Raw genomic sequence first — 19,552 nt, 5'->3', positions numbered from 1 at the left:
GTCAACACACCACAGCCTCTAATGAGAATTACCCATATTCAAACCTGTCCCCTCTGCCTCTTATCTTATTACCGTGTACCTCTGAAAAGTGCTCAGGCACATCAGAAGGCTCCATCTTCTCTGTATCCTCTGCTCAGGCAGTTTTAAGTATCAGTAACATCTGTCCTTGGCTTTCTCTCCACCTCTCCCCCAGTATGAAGAGACACAATTCTCCCAGTATGTCATGGTGTCACATGCTCCAGCCACCTGACTAGCTTGGGCAGCCTCCACTGGACCTGCTCCACTGTGGTACCCCATTTCTTGTACTACAGAGCCCAAACATGACCTCACAGGCACCAAATACCGGGGAAGGATGGCTACCCTCTTACTAACAACACCCCAGGAGATGGCTGGCCTTTGCCACAATGCACCCGTGCATAAGGATTATTCCTCCTGATGTGCTGGACTTCACAAAGCCTCTTTGCTGAAGTTCATGCAGTGCCTGTCAGCCCATTTCTCCAGCATATCCACGTCCCTCTGAACAGCAAACCTGTCTTTCAGCATATTGACTGCTTCCCTCACCTTGGGCGGTGGGGTCATTCTATTGTCTGCCTGCCTCTTGCTTCCATCCATTTGAGCAGATCTAGTGCTGACTTAGCAGGCACTAGGTACCTTGAACAGGGCACAGTACACAGCAAAGCAGTTTGTACAGTACTTACTGGAATCCTAAGCCTTTACACTGCACTTGTTTGTGGGAAGGCTTTGAAAACAAAATCAAAGAGAACTAAGATGAAGAAAAGAGACAACAGTTTAGCCCGATTCCTTCTCTGATCAGGGAGGCAGGATTAAATGCTTCCACTGGACCAAAAAAACCCCTCGTTACCCCAAAGCAGTTTCTCTCAGTCACAGTGGGCTCAGAACCAAGATGACTATCATGGTACATAGTAATAAGAAAAGCCAGTGGAAGGGGCAGAGCTGGGTGATAAAGGGAAAAACCCCTTCCGCTTGCTCACACGCTTTAACAACCTAGTCACCACAATAAGCAGCTGTCATCTTCTGTAAGGAAGTGAGAGCGAGCATGGGAGTGTGAGCACTTGCTCTCACCCTTTCCCCTTTAACATATAAAAATAAGGACGGCAAATATAATTTTATACAGTAAATTTTATAGACTCCAAACCCCGTTTCATTATCAGTAGCTAGATGCAACTCTTGCACTCAAAAGCTAGCCTTCTCTTTTAATAATGAGAGATCTCAAATGTTGGCTTATCAAAGACAGCAAATTCCTCAGAAATTCTCCCAGTTCACAATTAGAGACTCTATAGCTGAAAGCTCTAGGCTGCTCAGATTTAGACTACTGGTATTTTCAGTTAGGGACCAAATTAGAAGGAAAAAAAAAATCCAGTGGTTACAGTACTTCAAATACTAATTTTGACAAATCAGCGCTCATCCAGTCTCAGTCTTATTTCAAGTCAGTTTGTAAAGGTACTGCAGTTTTTACTGCATATTTAGTGACTAGAATATGCAGAATACTCGTGATAGCTGTGATAATGGCCTCTGAAATAAACAGCCCCTCTCTATACACTTTAAAAGGAAGCTGTCATATTCCCTGTATGGTGGAAAGGATGCTGCCAAAAAAACCCAAAAGCAAGCATCTAGTAGTACAGTATTCAAGGCCACAAAGTAGTCCCAAGTTCCAACTGACTGAAGAGAACAAAGAATTGTCAAAAAAATCCCAGATCAGCCTAGCTTGTTAGCATGCCACGTTACTCCCATCTTCCCAATAACCATCTCACATATTTTCTTTAGAGTCATGAAGATATCAACATGAAAAACATTCATACGTAGGTTTGGCGGCCAAACACCACAATTGAGCATTTCTGCACAAAGCGAGAGAAGTACTTGCATCTCTTGAAAGTATTTGTGCTGAAGTCAATGGCATTTCTGTACCACCGCATGCAGGATGCAGCACTGGTTTTAAGACTTAATACATTGCTTCAGTTTAGACACAGGTATCTCCAGTTACACGTGGTACAAGAAAGTGACACATTTGCACAGGTATGTTTATTTTTTCCTGTGTTTACAGTGCTTCGATTGTAATTTTAAACCATTCAGAAAGCATAATTTCATATCAATTTTACATACTTTACATCACAGTTCAACAACGTTAACACAATTGTATCTACTAAATCAAATTAACAAAATGGCCATGAACATTTACACTATTCTTCTGTAAACAAGTTTTTTTGATAAACAATGGTAAATGGAATTAACACAGACCACCATATGAAAGAGGAATGAGCTTTTCCTTAAATAAATCACTCTGTTTATAAATACTTCAATTCTCTCAATATACATTTACAGACATAATTGATTAAAAGCAGATTACCTACACCGTTCTTTAAAAGAAAATGTCTGGAGATGGACCACTGTGTGTTAAATTCACCTAACGTAAGAAGCAAGCATATGATTAGCAGAGTGTTAAAAGTATTACTGTACTTCAACCTCACTTCTGTTTGTTTACACCAACACTGAGAAGACTGTTATGTTAGGGAACTTTTACTTGAATTCCAGCAAATTACAATCGATCTTGTAGTACACATATGGGTAATACTCCTGCTGACCGAGGTTTAAGCCTGGAATATCCATAGTTGCCTGCAAATAAAGTTTTGAAACCAGTTACACTCTTACAGTTCAGACTCCTATTCAGAAGTAGATGAAACATTCACATGTTTTAGAAGCAAATAGGCCAGGCAAGACTTCAAGCTTAAATTTTCACCTTCAAGTGACTGTTTAAACAACAGGTAAAGTTAGGACTTTGACAAATGAATAACAGTATTTTTCAAAATTAAATGCAAGTGCTTTTTCAAAGTCTAAGTAGTTTTGTACCAGTAATTCACATCTGTTGCTGTAGTAAACATACTGCCACTAAATGGAAGGAAAAGTACTGCAACTATGTTTTACTACTTCTAAACACAGTTAGTTTCTGAAAAGAATGTTATAGGGTGCTGAACAATCCAGAAAGTTACATGAAGTTCAGCATCTTTAATTTTCACCTTAGTTCCCTCACATCCTCTTTCCCCAAAAAGGCCTGGAAATACTGTGGAAAAACATAACATTAAATATAATGTTAAGAAAGACTATTGTTAATCTTTTTAAATTCAGCTAAACTCATTGTGTGGTCTATCTTTAGTTAGCCTTCAACTATGAAAAGCAGTGCTGTTCAATACAAAATGAATCAGTAGAATAAGCCTCCCAGCAAGCCCATTTTAAACAAGAAAATGAAGACCTCTACAGATGGAAAGGAATCTTGACATCAATTCAGCCTCCTTCAGCAGAGGATGACAACTATGTTAACTTAAAAACAAAGACAGCAATACAACCATAAAACCCCAGTTGTTTCAGTATTAAGGCCATCATTACTGTAGACTGAGGACACTTAATATCTTTTTTGAGCCCAGAAGGAACACATGAAATATGTTCAAGTTCCTTAAGCCTAGTTTCAGGTCAAAGTTGGCTTTGAGTTCTTTGAGGATATGACTATGTATGCAGTCTGTAAGGTATCTTTCCATCGACAGTAGGGAAGAATGCAGTAAGAAATTACATGAGACTTATACTAGACAGCTCATCAAATATATCAGTCACAACTTTAAATGCCATCTGCTTTGTAAAAGTGTAGAATAGGAGTGGCATTTTTATAGGAGACAATTTTCTGTACTGTGAGAGAATGATGGAGAATATGGAAAGGTGTAGCTTTTTAAGAAAGCCAATAGACTTTTTTGTTTGAACAGACTAAAGCTAATATTGAAGGGGAGTAATAGTTACAGATATACTTACATCAATGATAGCTGCTGCACTGCTGTCAAGGTGTTTGTATAAGTCATACAAAACCTCCCTCAGCTTCTTCATTGTTTTCTTATTAGGCTGAAGCAGCATTGCCTGGAAGTTAACGGGCAAACCATACCTGAGGAAGTCAAGCAGAAAACTATGAAAATACTGAAATAAGCCTTCTTTTATCTTTCAAAGCAGAATTTAAATTTATCTTGAGAAAGAATCCTATTGCTGAAGAGGAAGCTCTGCTCGTTTTCATTTTTGCAAGACCATTCTGTTTCTACAATTCATAAGGCATCAATAAAGTAAAACTTCCTTCTTCAAGTTCAAAGTAACAAAGCAGAAGTCTAAATGCTTTTAAAATAATTTAAAATCCTTGTGTACTTCACACAATTCTCAAAAGTTACCTGAAGTCTTGGACTGAGTTTTGAACATTTCAGTTAGTTTACTTGCAAGACTGCTTATGCCACTAGGTGGAGAATCTAGTCTCTACTCAGTCCTCCTTTCTAGGTGGGTGGAAACATTTGCCAATATTCAAACCAAGTTCAGCTTTCTTCCTTACTCAAGTTCATCTTCAAAATAAGCCCACAGCAGCTATGAAACAGACTAGAATGCAAGTTAATATGATTTTTTTTTCTTTTCCTCCTCTGCTTGTCTCCTTTACGATAACTTATCAAAACGGCTAAAAGAAACCTTTCTGCTTTCTGACTAAGGCAGAAGTCCTTTCAACTCTAAAAAAAAAAATTCAGGTTCCTCCTTCTGCAGAACAACTACAGATGTTCTTAAGTCAACCTAGTAACTATACTTCTGGAGAGGTATGAAGAAAAAAGCAGAGAAATTTTATAGTTAGAAAATTGAACAGTTTAATACTGAAAAGTTTAGACTACAAAATTCTTAGAAAGGCATGTTTTAAAGAAAAACAGTTCAAGATGTCAAGCTATGTTACTCAAAGCCTGAATACTTCTTATTCTGAATTTTATTCACATTTCTCACTTAAATAGAAGATACAGTAAGATCTTTTTACAAACAGCTCATAAAGCAAGCTAAGAATCAGCAGAAATGTCTTGCTGCAACTTACAGAGCACCTGTAATTCCTAAAGCACTGATGGAAAGACTATCCAAGGGGCAAGATACACAGTTATCTACTTCAAATATTCCACAACTGTCAACAGGAGCTATTGCCATCAGCTATTCTTACTGCTGTACTACTTCCCTCCTTGCCAGAAGAGTGGCATTCACACACCACAGTCTGGTAAACCCAAGCTAGATGTAAATCCTTAATAAGTCTAGGAAGGAAAGCACTATTCAGGTCTGCGCTGTTACCTTAAAACAGATTCAACAAAAACTCGCAGTGCTTTCACGTGAATCCATGCAATGAAAGCTTCACTGAAATTAACTTTCAGCCACCGAACGAGAGGCCCCTGTGAAAGGGAAGAGGGAAAAAAATTATCTTATTCAAACTTCAGCCCACTAAGCATGTTTGAGCAGATACTCAATATCTGTACCCTGAAAATAAAGACAACTTAAAAGGCAGAGTTCACTATGGACATAAGGGCTCAAGAGTGTTTCAATACTAAGAAAAGAGAAATTTAATGAGACTTCCATTGTCTCCTCAGTACACCATCTCAGCTGCCATGGGCTAACTATATTAAGGACCATTTTAGTAATATCTGATTATTTCATTCAAGTGCTTGTCCATTTTCAAACTTCATATATTATCAGCTGCACTTGGTTCAACACAGTAAGGCGCATCTGTGCTACATGAAACTGAATTATCCCTGAGATTAATGGGGTGGCAGGCTGACCACGTCATGTCATCCTTGCAATGCCTTCTCAGAATCACAAGTTCATGAAATTGTTATGTAGCAATACCAAGTCTCAGATGTCTCATGTTTCTATGACTAGTTTATACAGACTTACAAACTGTTTCTTCTTGTCGGTTGACAGTCTATTCATTTCTTCTTTATCCGCTTTCATCTCTTCTTCATTATACTGGAAGTCACGGACCAAAAATCTGCATTTGGAAGTGAATAAAATAAAAAATGGCTATCTAGAGATCCTTCAAAGCATGAGACACAGAACATACACAAAATAAGCCTTACTTATATTCTCTGGCTTTATGCTTGAAGTCATCCACTGCCTTCCTGAACAAGGTGACATTACAAAGGTAACTATCTTGATCCTCAAAGAGTACACTACACAGAAAAAAAAAGTGTCAGAATTAACATAAGGTTCAAGTCACCACAGATCTGACATATGTGGCTTAAGTTGTACTTCATTGCTACTAGGCAAAAATATATATGTAAATAATCACATGGGATTAGTTCCCAAATTAAACACCTTATACAGAAATTAACTGGAATTTTAGCAACTACTCTTATTACCCCCTTCGTAAAGGATGGCAGTTTCCATTTCACATTCAGAGACTTCACCACTCAGAAGCACTTCATAAACATCTGGATATTTTTTCAAGTTAAAATTATTTTACAGAAAAAGGAACTAAAGCTGGTTTAATACTGCGAAGTTTGGACTACAGAATTCTTAGAAATGCATGTTTAAATACATTTATTTTTTCTTTAAAAATAGAAAAGGACACAGACTAAAAAGACACAGGTTGGTAAGAAAAAGTGTAGGAAAAAAGCTTGAAGAGATTTATACTGTTCCTCAGTGTCACAGCATCTTCAATACAAGCATTATCCAACAATTTAACAAATCACCTCTCCTTAAGCTATCCCTAGATCATTGTTTCCCAGTAATTAAATAAAAATCATAAGCAGATCTACTACTAAGCTTAAGCTGAACCAACTCAAATGTGAGGTTAGCCAGAGTAAATTCAGACTTCTTAAACAGCATAGAGCTGGTAATATCAGATCTGCCTGATCAAAACCTTACTCTGTCAGTTCAAATTAACAACACAGCAACGCTTTGTGCTGCATCTTAACTTTATTTTCAATGTGGTTACAAGATTACTGTTAACCTGCTTCAGCATTATCAAATCCTGGCCTCAGTCTTGTCCATCACAGACACCAAGCACCAGCTTGGTACCAACGACCTCTGTTAGCCCAAGAGAGACAAGTGACTTTTCTTTGCACCCAAGAAAACCATCTACAATTCCAGTTCTTCATTCGTTAGCAGCTTTCAAAGAGTGTATGTTACTTGTTTCAAGTCCTCTGAATACAGGCATAAAGCTTCCAGGCTAGCAGCTAGTATTTGCTGCTAAACCCCACCACGCACTAGCCTGAAGCTAAACGTGCCTGACCTGAACTAGATTAACTTTTCAATTCTTTTACTCTTCCCACGTAAGTTAGTTTGATAATTTTGTTAACCCGAGAGCTAGAGATCCTTTGAATTTTTCCTCAACTAAATATGATCAAGCTATAAAGCTAGGCGTTTTAACAAGTTTTTGAACAATCTTTAAAATTCAAAGTCACTACAGATAAAGAACACTTATAAAATATGGCATATGAAATATAGCTTATAAAATATGCAAATATGAGATTCAGCATTTAACAACTTACTTGCTGGAACGTGGTACAACCATCTCTGCTAGTGTTTCATATTGCTTAACCCAGTCATTATAATTTACCCTAGAGAATACACAGGTTACGGTTAGACTTTCAGTACTGTAGGAATCTTAGATTAATAAGTCAAGTTTTTACAAAAAAATGTTAAAAACTTAATCATCACATCTTCCAACCCAGGTGTAGGTTGTCAGAAACACGCAAGACATGATGGACAGTCCTCCCTGCTGATTTTCAGGCTATTGCTAAATAAACTATAACGATAGCAAAAGTAACATTTTATCTTCAGTCTTCATATGCTTGAGTGTAAATTTTTTTAAATCAAAGAACTATGAAATTAAATTAGCCATCGTTAAGTACAGATCTCAGGGGACCAAATGGACTTAACTGTCAAGGTTTATCAGAAACTCCTTATGTAACTCTGAGTTACCAGCAGGAATACTTTTTCCACAGTTACAAATGAGTTCCCCAGAGTCCCGCACTTGCCTGAAGGACCACTGAGAATTTTGGAAGCCCTGCCTTTCTGTAGCTGGTGGTAAAGAGGTTCCACCCTTTCAACACCAAAACCAAGTCAAAGGTAAAAGAAGAGTCGAGATATAATAACCACTTCTCTTCTGCTCAAGCTACTGCAAAACTGTTTTGCCTTCACCAGAGTTTTACCTGTGACAGAGACTACTGCTTCATGGGATAATCTGCCTACTGGATATCTTTACAGGTTAGAAGCTCTCTTTGTTCCCAGCTCCAGAAAGACAGTGTAGTCACATTTTCTCATTTTACAGGAGTCTTCAGGACATCTGTATCGCCACTTTCCTTGGCCAGGGGAAAAAGTGTGTTTTTTGTTGTTTAAACATTTCAGACAGGAACAACGTGTTCCCAGCAAACCTTTGACATGACATAAGCAGTGTTCCATTGGTAGAGACTTAGATAAGGGAAAAAACAGAGTTCTGGCAATCCGAAAAAGTGCAGAGCAAAGAAGTGTTCACTTCACTCACTAAGGGGTGAAAGCCAGAATAGTCCTAACCAGGATAATTCAATCGTTAAGCCTACTAATGTAAAACAAGTCATGTTTTTACTCAGTACTTATTATTTTCATAAGGATGCCTTCTGCAACATGACTAGACATGGCTAATATTAGATAAGAGACATAAGTCTAACCTCCAGTTTCTTAAAGAAATCCGTGAGCACTCAGCATTCTTTATTATGAGTTCTCATCAACAGTGGAATACAGATACACAGCCTCATTTGCCTCTACCAAGCATCCAAAAGTTTGTGTTAGTTCATATAGGAAAACACCAAATTCAGATATCCCACAACCCTGTAATACTGTAAGAAAGGACCTATTATTTGATTTAAATTGCTTATTTTATTCTCCTCTTAGGACAAACAATAAACTTACTTTGGTACAATCACTAATAACGTGACCAAATATTCTGAATCGAGTACAAAGTCCTCTTTCTTTACAATATCAGCAAGACTTCTGGTTAGCAAGCTTCCCCTGCAGAGAAACAAAACGCAGCCAGAGTAAACACATGCTTAAGAATTGAATGCATCTGGACAACAGTTTCCACTGCTTGACAGGATAATATTTTCAAAAATATTTTACTTAAGCATTCACTATTAGCAGAGCAAACAAAATGTCCTTATAGGCATTTTACATCTTACTGCCTGAAGTCACTGAAAGTTTTTATCAGTAGCTCCACTGCTGAGTGTCATTTCCATATTCCGAATACCTCACACACTTAAGAAACCAAGATCCCTTTTAAAAAGTGAATTTGAAACACAATTACCATTAAAACCATTAATTGTGAAGTCTAGTATATGGAGCCTCAGAGTTACAGCTAGCTTAGTACAGACCTACATATAGAGCCTCAATAAAAATGTAAAGCAGCATATTGCCTCACATTCACAAAAGACTAAGAACATACACAGATTTAATGGGGCTTAGCTGACAATTTCCCATGGCTTAAGACAGAACTTAAGGCTTGCTCATAACATAGCTATCATTAGTATGACCCATGGTTCTGAATTAGTCAGCAGACTTGTACCGTTAACTGTAATGGTAGGGTTGGGTCAAAATAATCAACCTTATTCGCACAGAAGAACTACTGTACCTCAACTGTATTTCAGATAATCATCACATGTACATGACAAGACAGCACACAGTCCTTGTTTAATTTATTACCTGTATGTATGCAACAGTGTCTCTGCTGGTTAATTCTGAGGGAAGAAACCCAGTAATATTGATACGCTTAAAGCATAAACTGGAGTGAAAGGAATGACTTCCTTGTTTAGACAGACACCTAAGTAAGCAGCGTTACACACCACTTTAACAGCAAGCTTCTCTCAAAAGCTCCAGCAATTTATACTGTTTGCAATGCTTTTGTGTATTTCATAATTGCAATCACAAGTGAGCTATTACCAGCAAGTCAGCTGGTAATAAGTGTTTTTATGACAGCTGCAATTCAAGATTGATAAACACCTCAAAAATACATTAAGCTTAGAGCCTGTACCTCTTCACACATTACTAAGTTTTCATAGTCAGATAGCTTTCCTGTGGTACATTAGCAAAAACCAACATGACTTACGCATTTTTCCTTTCCAAATTCTGAAGGTTCCCTTTCAGATTATTGTATGCTGAGGCTCTTGCTTTCAGATCATTGTCAATCTGGTTTACTCCCTTAAAGATAAAAAGAAAAGGAACACTGTCTAGAGAACTAGAATAGTTTTTAAATGATTTTTTCAATTTCAAAGCTTAGATCTGGCAACAAGAACTTAATGAAAAATACACAAGTTAAAATGTTTATTTCTCTAGTGCCTGGCAGACTTCACTTAAAACTCAGAAAACTTTAAGTTAGAGTTCCTTTAAAGGAAAATCAGCCAATAATAAAAGTTACACATCATCATCTAGTATCAACTGGATGTGCTACTGTATCCAGATGATCGTTACTCCATCACCCTGAGGCTACCACCCTCCATCTCAGCTGACAGGAGAGACCATTTGAAGTTTACCTTCCTACTGTGATACAAGTACTCTTGTGAACACTGGGTATAATTTCCTCCAGCTCTTACCTCACTTCTCATTATACTTCTTCCTCATTAGAGTTTCAGTGACAGGAATGGTGGTGCAGTTTTATGAGTAGCAAATCAAGAATTAAGTAACCCAAATCATTAATGCGTTGCATCATCTACAACTTAAAAGGAGACTCTGTTGCACTGTTTGTCTACTACAATTTTTACCCTTCCTTGAGATGAACAGCCTTAGTCAAAGATAGAATATCAACTAAATGCATCATCTACCCGATTCCAAATGGCTGTTACTATTTACAGTTCTAAATATTATCACATTTTATATCTTCTTCCCCCACCCCAAACAGAGCTATTTCCCAGTCTGTACGTTTGCAAAGGAAAATACAACAAATTGTGAAGGCAGGTGGTGATAAAAAGTCATCTTTTATGCTGCTGTTTTACATTGGCAGTGGCTTAAAACTATATTTAAAAAAATCTGGTTTACAGAGACTTTCTTCATTTAGTAAAAACTTATGTATTTTGGAATGTCTGAATTTGCACAGGGCCAGTTCCAGGGTAGACAGATAAACAGTATTTCAGACTTGAATCCACTTTATTTCAGATAATAAACATATCTGTTGAATCAAGCAGAGGCAGCATTCCACGTTTCACATCACTGGCAGCCTTGAATCATCTTTCAAACTTTCATACCAAAGTTCCAACTATTTTACTGTTTAGACTCAGACTCTTACATTTGGCTTGCCATTGCTGCTCAAGTAAACCGTATTTCTCAACGCCACCTGCCAGGATTAATTAGAAGGACTACCAAAAATGATTCACTCCCAGCTAGTTAACTTGGCAGCAAGTGGAAGAACACTTAAGGCTTAAACATCCAATCATACTCCTATCAGCGTGTACCCTATACAAGGAAGTATTTTAATATCAGTATACTTAGTAACAGCTGGATAACTGAAAGAGTGTGGTGAAGTACTCGTTTGGCATCATAATGCTGCCTACTCCCTCCTTCACTCCTTCCTCGCTATGGTATGTAGGTACAAGCATATAAAAATTCCCAGGGACACAAGCATCTGAACACAGTCAAGGGGCTCTCCCTTTATTTGGGCTTTGACTGTTGACAAAACATTTTGTTTGCATACAACACTTTGGCTTGGGGATCCAGATATGATTTTATTTCCACAAAATAAAGCTGCCTTAAAAGCAAGGTCACTTAGTTCTTGTGAACTCGGTTCACCTGTCTGTAGCACAAAGAAGTCATTAAAAGCCTGAACATTCTGGCAGTTTCATTTGGCAACCTATTAACGGCTTGCACCTTCACAGATACAGCAATGCCTTGGACAAAATACTCTGAAATTTACTTTTTAAACGGATGAGTATTTAAGGTTATTTAAATTCTTTGACTGATGTAACTTTTAGCAAAGCATATGGAACATTCCAGCAGATGTCACAAAACACACACCTTCATGAAGTTTTTTTTTACAGTACAAGAGATGGTACTTTTGGTTTTTTGTACAGTTACAAGACGACGTTAGGGGAAAAATTAATCAGAAGCTATTAAGCTAGTACCTTTCTGCATTTGGACTTTTTCCCAGACTGACAGCCTTCCCCTCTGCCTTTTCCAAGGATCAAAGCTTTCAACAACAGTCTAACTATGAATCGTTTAATGACAAAAGAAGGTATGTATTCACTGTTTGAATACAGTAAGTCGCTGCTGAGGACCCTATCTATGCTCACAGCAAGTACAAACCGAATGAAAACCCCAAAGTGTGAAAAACTTTACCAAGGTAAAGACATGAGGAAAACCTATGATAATGCTCAAATGAGCTTTCCTTACATCTAACATTGAAGGCCTATTTTCCCCCTTGCAACTGAGTGCCATAGCTTTCAGAAGGTAACTTAAGTTTCCTGGTTCATGGCTAATAGACCACAAAGTTTAAGAACATCAAACAAATGGCATGCAAGTACAGCAAAATTTAAACGTAAGTGACGCTGTTTGCTAGCTATTTATTTGTCAACTCGGTGATCTTAGGAAACAAAAGTTCAGCAAATTCAGCATGATAGCCTACAGGTAGCACTCTCCAAATCCTATCCCCATCCTAATATATTTTGGTTACTAGAACATAGAGCTGCTACCATGTTCACTACTATTGTTATCAAAGTTACATGAAGCTAACAAAAATAGACAAATAGCTTTGAGTACCAAGTTTTGCGCATAAATATCACAAGTTCAAGTAGGAAAGTTTTATAAAGCAAAGTACCTTACCTTTGCAATAATTTCTGAAATATTCTTCAAGGATTGCTTGATTGGGTATTTGGCCATATCCCACTGGAACCTTGTTACATAGGTGACCAAGTCAACTAAAATTTTAAAGAAGAACTTTGTTAAGATAGACAATAAAAAGACTGATGTACTGTATTCCATGTAGGATTGCTGTAACAGAAGAGTACTGTTACAGACTGACTGTGGGCCTTCACGTGTGTGGACCCTGTTGCTGAAGAAATTTGAAAATAACCCATCAAGTTGTAAGTTATCCACGACCTCTGCCTTCAGATACTGGTTTCTCCACCTCTGTAGACCCTAAATGATATTTACTCCTAAGTCAATGATGGCTGGAGAAATACAGACAAGACCAACTGCTTTTTGCTTTGAGTGAAAAAATGAGTGGGAAAAGGGAGGGTTACAATGGAAAAAAAGAAGTCAATGATTACATGGCTCACCTGAAGCAACAGTTTTGTAAAGCTATCTAAGAGAGAGACTACTCCAAGCCCCTAAGAATAACTGTGTTAATTAGGACCACTGCACTTGTCTTCATACTAATCCACTCATATTACCCTCTTTTGCACCAAAACAAGACGTGTTAAATTTTATGAAATGGCTTTGAAAACAAAATATTCATTTAGAGATTTAGTGACCAGTGCAACTCTTTAATAAAATGGACAAGTATTTCCATGAGACAACTAGTTTTATAAAGACATTCTGTCACAATTTGAGAAGACCTGAGTATTCCAGCGCAGCTTAGATAAACACATACCTATTCACATGACAGACTAATTAAAAAAAAATGTTTACAGTGATCAGTAACAGTAATTTTTATGTTCCACCAGAGACCACTGATGACAAAATACAGCCCTAAAGGATCAAAATACTAACTTCTGTAGGTGAGTATTTAGATCTAATTTTTTGCTGTTCTGGATCCTATAATTTGTTTCAGGGCAAGTGACTCATGGAAAAAGCACTTCCACATCTAAACCAGGCTTTCGGAGCATCATACTGAGAAGCAGTATTCAGTACGTTTCAGGATCACTGCTTTCCCTCCTACACTTTTAGGATGCACATATCACGGTTAACGCTTTACCTCCATTAGCCAGAAGATTCTCCTGAACTTTATCTTTACTGTCTTCTAGAACATCAGCCATATACTGAGCCACCTTCTTTACAACACTGAAAAATGAAAGACAAAGATATGAAAAAAGAACAAAACCTGCTAGTTTGAGAAATACCATTTATGAAACTGATCTGAAACTGCCCAAGATTGAATCAAAAAAGGCAGTGTTGATTGCTTTACATACAAGCTTGCCAAGAGCACAAACTGGGCTCGGTATCTGAAGGAGACCGACTTCTCAAATACATGCCGGAACTTTATTTAAATCCTTCTCTAGTGTTGCTACTCATCAGTTCGCAACAAGGCGAGGCTAAATCCCTTGACTCCAGGTAACAGGGGTTGACTTCAGATGTAATCTCACTATATTCAGACCTCCTCTTGAAGTCTGTGGTACTTTCAAAATCCTAACCCCTTTCTAAAAATAGATAACGAGGTAGAAATCATCAATAATCCAAATTAAACACAAGGAAACCATGGCAATCAAACACCAAAGATAACTGAAGAGCTATGGAGAAACCCCAGCCCTAAGCCCTCATGAGATCTGACACTCAAGACCTGTCTTCCTCACTAGAAAGCCTAAGTTTAATATTACTCACAGATGCCAATGCCAAACTGTTTTCTATTTTAAAAACAACTGCTTAACACTTCTCTCCTTGAAACAGAAGATGGCTCCACAAGTTCTGGTTATGTTAAATTTTACTTTTGCTCAAAATATTTTTCAATGTACCATTAGTTTCTTCAAAATGAATAGGTTTTGCATTTTAATATTAATGCTGTTTAATCATCTCTGTGCATTAGGAAACAACATGGTTGCCTTCTCTAAGTCTGTAAATAGTATAACTTGCTAAAAGAGCGGTTTTTACTCCGTGTCATCATCACATCCTGCAGCTGTGAGGCTCAATTCTTAACAGTTCTCCAGGACCCAGTAGCACAAAGTACCACTATAGGGAGGACCATCCTTCATCAATGCATAATGTCCCACTATTCCACAAGAAGTTGAGATATTTTTTTTTCCAAATAACACACTAGGAAAAACAGCAACTGAGCTTTCTGGAACCTTAGCTTACTGACTACCTGCAGGGGATCACTATGAAACAAAAACCAAAAAGCTGGAAATAACTCATGTATTATTAGGACTCAGAAAACCATCACACCATTATTTTAACATTTTGCATGCTAATAAAAATAAACTGTTACCCCTCCACAAATGCATCCAGTTTAGCCAGTTCATCTGACAGTCCCACCAAAACATCCAGTGTGCCAACCTAGAAGGAAAGGTAGAAATGCATTAGCAACTGTACATAAATACAGAAAGATAAAACCAAATAACAATAAAAGCGAAATCTCCTGAACAGGTAGCTTTGCAGCACTACATAAAATACCGTACTCTAAGATCTCAGAGTTGTTGATTAAACAAAGTCACACTGTGTTTCATTTGCTCAAGATACAGTGGTGCTTCAGGGGTATCAGATCTAACCCACTCTAGTTTGGTACACAGCTTCAGTCCTGCATTCCAGCCATCCAAAACATGTTAAAACAACTTTTACATTATGAATTGGCTGTGTTTCCCCCAAGTCTTTTGCTTCAGCATTTGATTTACTACTTTAGAACAAATCTGAAATTTCTGTAAACAGCTCTCTCAGTGTTGGAGGCAATCAGAGCATTGAAAACTTTGAACACACAAGAGAACTGCAGCAGCCAGACCAACAATAATCTGGACCTTTTGCATCTGGAGTAATGTAATATCCAGCTTGTCTACAAGCTTTCACTCTTTCTTCTCTTGTCCTCCAGAAAACACCTTCTTCCCTAACTTCATTTAATAATCCAGGGCAATACATATATCTTTCTGGGGCTGGAGATGACACTTACCATTTTAGACTCTGTAGAATTCAAACATGAAAATTACAGCACAGTAAAATATTCTGTTTAGCTCTTTCATAAACAAGTCTCAAATGGGTCTAAGACATCAAAAAGTGTAAGAACAGTATAGCTGTGCTCAAGTTAAAGAGCCAAAGGGTGATTATTTTTAAATAGGTCATATATCATCAGTGGGTTTTTGTTTCTTTCTTCAGGTACTTATGTATTTGTTCATTCTCTTCAACGAAAGTAGGAGATACCTCCAAAAATGCAACTCTTATCTTTAATATTTTAGCTACTAGTTTATATTTCTTGCTGAAATATTATTAGGCATAAGTGAATCTTGTATCTACTAAGATGCTATCAACATTATTTTTAGTCTAGCATCTTTGTTCTGTATATTTGACTACTCAACCTGGCACGATTTCCACTCTCTTTAGCCTTGAAGCAGAAAGGAGCACGATTACTTAAGTAACATCACAACGAAACCACTTTCCATGCCCCACCTTCTTCTGAGCTACATGCAGAATAAGGAAGCTAATGTTTTGACTAGTCATTTAACAAGCCCCAGGACAAGCAAGTCCTTAAGCACTAAGGCTGCTGTTCAAAGGAGACTACATCACTGATTCAATGAGTTTTAACTAAAGGATCTCACTCCTTAAATAGTTTTACCAGGTCCACAGAAGCGAGACTGTTTCCCACTGTATATAACGTATACTCAGCTTCTGCCCCTTTTAGGGAGTAGAAACAAACCCAATTGTTTATAACCCTAATGGGCCACATCAGTTTTCAGTGATAACTTTTCTAAATGTTGTAGGCACCCTACAGTTTGAAAGGCATCCTGACTCATGTCCAAGGATCTCCTGAGAGGAGATGTTTGTTGTAGTCCCTCTTTTTATCTCTACTAATGTATCTCTTGAAATTACTCAGGGCAGTCTAAATGTGTATATAAGTTACGGCACTTGGAAAATCCTCTTAAAGACATGCTGAAGCACTTTGTGCTCTGGGCCCGTTCCTTAGCAGACACAAGAACAAGGCATCACACCACCTGAACTTGATCCATCCTGTAGACAGAGATTGGCGGCATTTTTTCCTCCACATTTTGCAGCTCTGATGAGCTTTCACTCAGTTAAACTGAGGTCACAATTCTTCTTGCTCAAGAAACATTCATGTGTCAGTATAGACCTTTTCCTAATGAATACACTGACTCGTAACTTCTCCATACACTGACAGCAGTTTCTCTTGGTTAAATACAGTTTTCAGATCTTGTTTCTCTTCACTTCTCACACTAATAGTTCAAACAGCTTTCTTCCCATTTTCTGTAACACAACACACATTGGCAGATCACACTGGGGTGTTCAGCCAGAGACAACCTCTAACAGAAGAGTGTTACTTCTTGACAGAGAAAAGGCAGCAGCTGTTTGATCAACCCCTGCATTTTAAATCAAGCCTTTTCACTGCATCTCAGCCAGAAAAGGAGCAGCAGACAATTCAGAAGTCAAAACACACAAAACAAAAAAAATCACCAAAACAAAACTAAAAAAACCAAACAAAACACAAAGCCATCAGAGGAAACCGTATCATATGAACACTCAGATCACAAGCCTCCATTTTTCCTTCTAATTTTCTTCTCCAGCTAACTGCTAGCAGTATGAGGTCAAGACTACTATCCCTGGAAAAAATGATGTATTAGCTGAAAGAACGTCACTTGCTGAACCTTTTAAAAATTCTTCGTTCTGTATGTTTACTTAGAATTTCAGAAAAAAATTGGTGTCCAGATTATTTTTTAGATCTACACATAACCAAAAGAAGTCTGCTGCTGTCTAAAAAGTCAGCGCATATTCCCCATCTACAGTTTTAGTCCAAAGAAACAAAGATGATGCAAACCAAACATACTTCTTCAGACATGAAATGGGGCTTCCATACCTTCAAGTCCGGAATATTGAACTTCGAATTAGTAGAAAGATTGTTATTTTTTGTAGTTGCTGCATGTAGTTTCTCCCATGTCTGTTGACAGGTTTTTTCGCCAGGAGCAGAAATCAGCCAAAACTCTGTCATTTCTGTGTCTTTATCTTGATGCTTTCTGCTTCTGAAGATAGAGACAAGATGCTATAGAAGAGAAGTGAGGTGGGGGATGCAGGGTGGAGAAGGAATGTGTGCCATTAGTTCAGGATTCAAAGCTTTGCCTGAAGAAAAATATCTCATTCCATGTTACTAAAGTGCAGTGCCAGCCACTGTAAGAGACTTTACCAAGAGTATCACGTGGTTCCAAATTCATTTTTTTCCTATCTTCCAAATCACATTTGCACAGTTGGAAAGTCTTTTTAAACTGCCCATCCTGCAAGTTAAAGTGGGCTGAGTTTGCAACGTTAGCATCTTTCAGCGGCAATTCCACAAAAGATTATAAGCAAACAAACTGAAAATAAATCCAGTAAAACAGGACCCAAATCATATTTTCACAGCTGTATATATTTTCCAGCATCTGTACAACAGACAACTTTTTCTGAACGCTTAACAGAAAAAAAACAAATTTCAGCTCTGACATTATAGCTTTCCTAATCACTTTTCAGATAAGAACAGTGTTTTTAATTGAGAAATGACTAAAAAAATATTTAAATCTGATAAACTTTAGTTTATTCTTTCAAGCAAAGAAGATTCTCTTGGCAGCTAAAAATTTCAACAAAAAGGAAGACACTTTCTAGTCTTGGTATCTCTGTTATCATTGCAGACCTTCAATAACGTTACACATACTGGCATTAGTCAACACAGTATCGGTACTAAATACAAGTCATGTTGAGCTACTTTGCAAATCACATCAAGAAGTCAAGAGTATATATGTCCTTCTGCCACTAAGAAACAAAACAAGCCGGTTGAGAGTTACTGGATATTTTTAATAAGGGAGTGAAGAACAAAATCAAAGCATACCTTGACAGAATCTAAGTGTCAAATTTTGATATTTTGATATTCGCAATTACTTCTGTAGCAGCTTCAAAAGAGTTGAGACTAACCTACATTTCATAATGAGCAGACTACAGCACTCAGGTTTTTTGAGAGAGAGAAACAAATATTGTACTTGTAAAAATTAATACACAGTAGCAAACTTTGCCCAAAACAACACATATAGGTCCTTCATCTGTGTAACCATTTTAGGGTCAACAGCTTATCAAGGGTACTGAAGTTAGAGATGAGCTAAAGAAACGCCTGTTAGCAGATTCTTTTGTTCAGCTACTCAGGAAGCCTGAAGCTGAAGAGAGTTTTCCAACCGTTAAATTAATATCAGGAAGCACATCTTGTAACAGGCATAAGAGCCATCCTCCTTCAATTAAGGGGCCTTGATTATAACATGAGATTATGAAACCCAGTTATCGAGGCTCTTGACACTGCACACTATATCATGTCTGACACTCCATTACCAGGTAGTAGCACAGCGGTGCTATAATGCTAAAAACAGACAATGCCAAAGCAGATACAGATATTTGAGAAATCAAGATATTTACAAGACCAGACACATGCTGCACTCCATACAAGCTTGTCCAGCCTGACCCAGCCCAGTTCTGGGCACTCTCCTGTGCTGGAGCCGCACACCAGCACAGCTGGTTCTATTCAACAGCAGAAAGTCAAGGACCTGGACATTATCGGTGCTCTCCTCAATAGCACTACTCTCTCTTCTCCCCTAACAAGTTGCCAAAGCAGGTTGGAAGGAGAAGGGATAAGTTCTTTGCTCCTGGAAATAGTACGGGTGAGTAAAGGGGTCCTACCTCTGAGAGGACAGGTGAAAAGACTGGGTCTACTTCCCCCACCATGCTGTGACCTTGACTGTTGGGGGAAGGTCCCCGAGAGCAGAATCAGAGCGGGGAGTGAAACCCATGCCAACAGCCCCTCAGGCACCACTGGCCCCTCATGCCCAGAAACACATACTGTAACAATCCTTGGTCATACTGTACTGGTGATTTTGTTATC

At 37.9% G+C, this 19,552-nt stretch overlaps 1 protein-coding gene across 7 annotated transcripts in view; it reads right to left on the bottom strand.

The window, feature by feature from the left end:
- Positions 1 to 2,025: 2,025 nt before the first annotated feature.
- ATP6V1C1 (ATPase H+ transporting V1 subunit C1) overlaps positions 2,026 to 19,552 on the bottom strand; it is a 52,452-nt gene continuing 34,925 nt past the window's right edge. For 5 of the 7 annotated variants that reach the window (XM_075085564.1, XM_075085563.1, XM_075085565.1 and 2 more), the window contains 12 exons: positions 17,519 to 17,681; positions 14,933 to 15,000; positions 13,709 to 13,794; positions 12,616 to 12,710; positions 9,914 to 10,005; positions 8,725 to 8,823; positions 7,326 to 7,394; positions 5,910 to 6,002; positions 5,728 to 5,821; positions 5,131 to 5,228; positions 3,814 to 3,940; positions 2,026 to 2,631 (listed from right to left, as the gene is read on the bottom strand). In XM_075085564.1, the coding sequence (XP_074941665.1) occupies positions 2,536 to 2,631; positions 3,814 to 3,940; positions 5,131 to 5,228; positions 5,728 to 5,821; positions 5,910 to 6,002; positions 7,326 to 7,394; positions 8,725 to 8,823; positions 9,914 to 10,005; positions 12,616 to 12,710; positions 13,709 to 13,794; positions 14,933 to 15,000; positions 17,519 to 17,681 (1,180 nt within the window). In that variant the 3' untranslated portion in view covers positions 2,026 to 2,535. Of the gene's footprint in view, positions 2,632 to 3,813; positions 3,941 to 5,130; positions 5,229 to 5,727; positions 5,822 to 5,909; positions 6,003 to 7,325; positions 7,395 to 8,724; positions 8,824 to 9,913; positions 10,006 to 12,615; positions 12,711 to 13,708; positions 13,795 to 14,932; positions 15,001 to 17,518; positions 17,702 to 19,552 lie in introns of all 7 variants that reach the window. The other 2 variants (XM_075085566.1, XM_075085569.1) reach the window with 1 other exon arrangement.

This window comes from Phalacrocorax aristotelis, chromosome 2 (assembly GCF_949628215.1).
Source record: "Phalacrocorax aristotelis chromosome 2, bGulAri2.1, whole genome shotgun sequence".
Taxonomy (NCBI): domain Eukaryota; kingdom Metazoa; phylum Chordata; class Aves; order Suliformes; family Phalacrocoracidae; genus Phalacrocorax; species Phalacrocorax aristotelis.
Note: the sequence above shows the minus strand (reverse complement) of the source record. Positions and strands in the feature narration are given on the sequence as shown.